The sequence below is a fragment of the Fukomys damarensis genome, unplaced genomic scaffold, assembly GCF_012274545.1.
Source record: "Fukomys damarensis isolate Sample0158 unplaced genomic scaffold, DMR_v1.0_HiC HiC_scaffold_12, whole genome shotgun sequence".
In the NCBI taxonomy this organism is placed as follows: domain Eukaryota; kingdom Metazoa; phylum Chordata; class Mammalia; order Rodentia; family Bathyergidae; genus Fukomys; species Fukomys damarensis.
This window is the reverse complement of record NW_022900924.1, coordinates 3,445,925-3,448,920: the sequence shown is the minus strand read 5'-3', so window position 1 is coordinate 3,448,920 and position 2,996 is coordinate 3,445,925. Positions and strand designations below refer to the sequence as shown.

General features: G+C 54.3%; 1 protein-coding gene across 1 annotated transcript in view; it reads left to right on the top strand.

Moving 5' to 3' along the window:
- The first annotated feature begins 789 nt into the window (after positions 1–789).
- Thoc5 (THO complex 5) overlaps positions 790–2,996 on the top strand; it is a 3,464-nt gene continuing 1,257 nt past the window's right edge. Inside the window, exon 1 of the mRNA XM_033762311.1 lies at positions 790–1,043. Within this exon, the coding sequence (XP_033618202.1) occupies positions 805–1,043 (239 nt within the window). The 5' untranslated portion in view covers positions 790–804. The remainder of the gene's footprint in view (positions 1,044–2,996) is intronic.

The following is a 2,996-nucleotide window of genomic DNA, read 5'->3' as shown; positions in this document are numbered from 1 at the left end:
ACGATTAAACCTGAATACTGAGGTTTTAGCTTAGAAAGAAACAAAATGGCTGCACTGGGGTGACTTGGCTCACGTGCTGAAAGAGAGGGCCTTGTGACATGCGTTCCATAAGTTTGCCACCACTGGTCTAGACGCACCTCACCTGCTTACCTACCTTAGGTCCCACAGGTTTCTCCATTTATATAAAAGTTGCCTTGAAAAGTCCTCTTGGGTTCTGTGAAGACGTTAATAAACTCAGAAGCATTCTAGGGACTAGAGTGAGATGACAGATAGATGGCCGCATCTGTTACAGTCATGCCTGTTGATGTGGCTTGGTAGCAGCCTCTGGCTGTAGAGTTTGTTTTTGTTTTGTTTTGAATACAGGGTTTTACTATGTAGTTCAGACTGGCCTTGAACTCATGGCAATCCTCCTGCCTCAGCCTCTCGAATGCTGGGACTACCAGGCATGCACCACCACACTTGACCATAGAGCATTTTCTTTAGAGACAGGGTCTCACTATGTAGTTGAGACTGACCAGGAACTCACTGTGTAGCCCAGGCTGGTCTCAAACTCACAGCGATCCTCCTGCCTCAGCCTCCCGAGTGCTGGGATTACAGGCGTGCGCCACCACGCCCCAGCACCTTCTGACTTGGGACTGGAGAGTCTTTCTCTACCCACCTATCTCTGGCTGCGGGTATTTGAAGCAGGGAAAGTTACATGTCAGAATCGGAAAGACTCCGATGTGCCGAGGAATGGGAACCCCACATCAAGGCAGTCCAGCTCTTGTGGTGCCCTCAGCCGCATGTGGGGACAAAAGCCTGGCAATGCGGTCAGAAGGGAGAGCTGAGGCACCGGCCTTCCCACCCATGCAGGCCATGGAGAGCGAGGTCAATGTGTGCTACAAGGAGCTGTGCGGCCCCCGGCCGAGCCCCCAGCTCTTGACCAACCAGCTGCAGCGGCTGTGCGTGCTCCTAGACGTCTACCTGGAGACTGAGAGCCACGACGACAGTGTGGAGGGGCCCAAGGAGTTTCCCCAGGAGAAGATGTGTCTGCGGCTTTTCAGGTGAGAGAGGGCTGGGGCTCTGGTGGCTTTTCGGGGACCTGGGACAGAGATCAGAGCCCTGCAGCAAATTAGGTCTCAGTGTGCAGGGCTGAGTGCGGAGAGCATGTGCTTCTGCAGGTACACTCGTCTCTTCCTGGGACCTTGGTCCCTGCCCCTGGAAGCTTCCTCCACAGCTTTGCCTTCACACACACTGGAAAGGGCCCCCCAGCCAAGTCAGCAGTGTCAGGCCATAAACCAAGAGGATCAGGCTGAACTCTCAGCAGTTTCTCAGTACCCTTTCAACAGTAGAGTTTGTCTGCTTTTAAACTGGTACCTCCCCATAGTCCCCAGGAGTCACTGTGGTCTGTGAGACCCTTGGCTGTGGGCAGCCAGGCCGCACAGAAGGAAGAGCTCCCAAGGAAGACAGTGAGGGAAGTGACCACAGAAGAGTCACTTGCTGAGTGGTAGAAGGAGAACTCCCTAGCTCATGATGAATCAGGAATCCATGTAAAGTTTCCAGATGATTTGGACACAAGAGTTCGCCCCCAGGACCGGACGACTTGGTGTTGACGGTGTCTGGGCTCGTGGCCCTTTGGGCTCCTTTTTATTTTCTTTGGTACTGGGTCATTTCTTTCTCTTTTGTCCCCTAACTCATGTTCTTGGTCTTTCCAAACTGTAGAGATCCTTGCTCGGACCTCTCTCCCCTTTGGGGAGGGCTTGGGGGAGTGGTGTTGAGACCGCAGTCTCTTTCTAGTCAGGACCTTCCCCTTGTCCCTATCATCTGAATGCGGCCTTTTCTTCCCCTCTGTGTTCCCCGCCCAGCATTCTCCCACCTCATTTGACCCCTCCACTTGCCTGGTTCCTTGTGTTGTCTGATAGTAAACACCCCAGTCCCCAAGGCTGCAGGGAGGCAGAGCTGGGGGCTGGACACTGGCGCCTTCTAGGACTTGTGTTCCCTACTGGTTCTGCGTGAGAGCTCAGCGCTTCCCACCCGCTCAGTCCGCCCTAGCACATTTCCAGGGTGGGAACTCCCACATCGCCTCGTCTCATTTCCGCTTCTCCGATGCTTTCCAAACCCTGTGTCCTGACGTGCTGAGCTCCTCTTAGTTCTCTGGGAAGGTGCTCCTTTGGTGATTCAGATCCCATCAACTCCATAATCACTAGGCTGGAGTTGTGAAGCTCTCGGCCTAGCGTCCAGCCCACCACTGGGATCGGGATCGGGCCACAGGGCCAGGGTGTACAGTGCTGCTATGAGCAGCCAGAGACTGGTGGCTGGGAACTGTCAGGCTGAGGCTTCTTCGTCAGTACTGTGCCAGATGTTGCCCTTGGTGACAGTGTCCTCCTGGGGTCAGGTGATGAGTGACATCATGGATATGAGCCAGGCCTTCGGGGCCAGAAAGAGGCCCCAGAGGTTCCACTTCCAAGTCCTGTCAGTTGAGTGTGATGCGAGTCTAGCCTGTGAGCCTCAGTTTCCTCATCTGTAAGATGACCGCTATCGCACATCATTGGGAAGGTGACGTTCAGTGAGCCAGAGTGTCTACAGTGCCACGCAGCACAGTGTGGGCTGAGGAAGCCCTGGCCAGCTTCTCCCCTCTTCACGACCCCTCTCTCACTCACGCACACTCACCCATACATAGACACATGCGTGCACACGTGTACTTACTGTCCCTTGAAACCAAGACCCAGGGTGTCCCTTTCTGGTTACCACTGAGTGTCAGTTAGACGGTCACAGGTGGCGCCCCTTTCCTATGGAGACCTTCTATGAAATATGCTTAGGAACCCAGAATTACAGCTGCAGCACCTAAGCTCCACTGTGTCAAGAGTCTGGACACAGCCGGGCGTGGTGGCGCACGCCTTTAATCCCAGCACTCCGGAGGCTGAGACAGGAGGATCGCTGTGAGTTCAAGACCAGCCTGGGCTACAGAGTGAGTCCAGGTCAGTCTCAACTACATAGTGAGACCCTGTCTCAAAAAA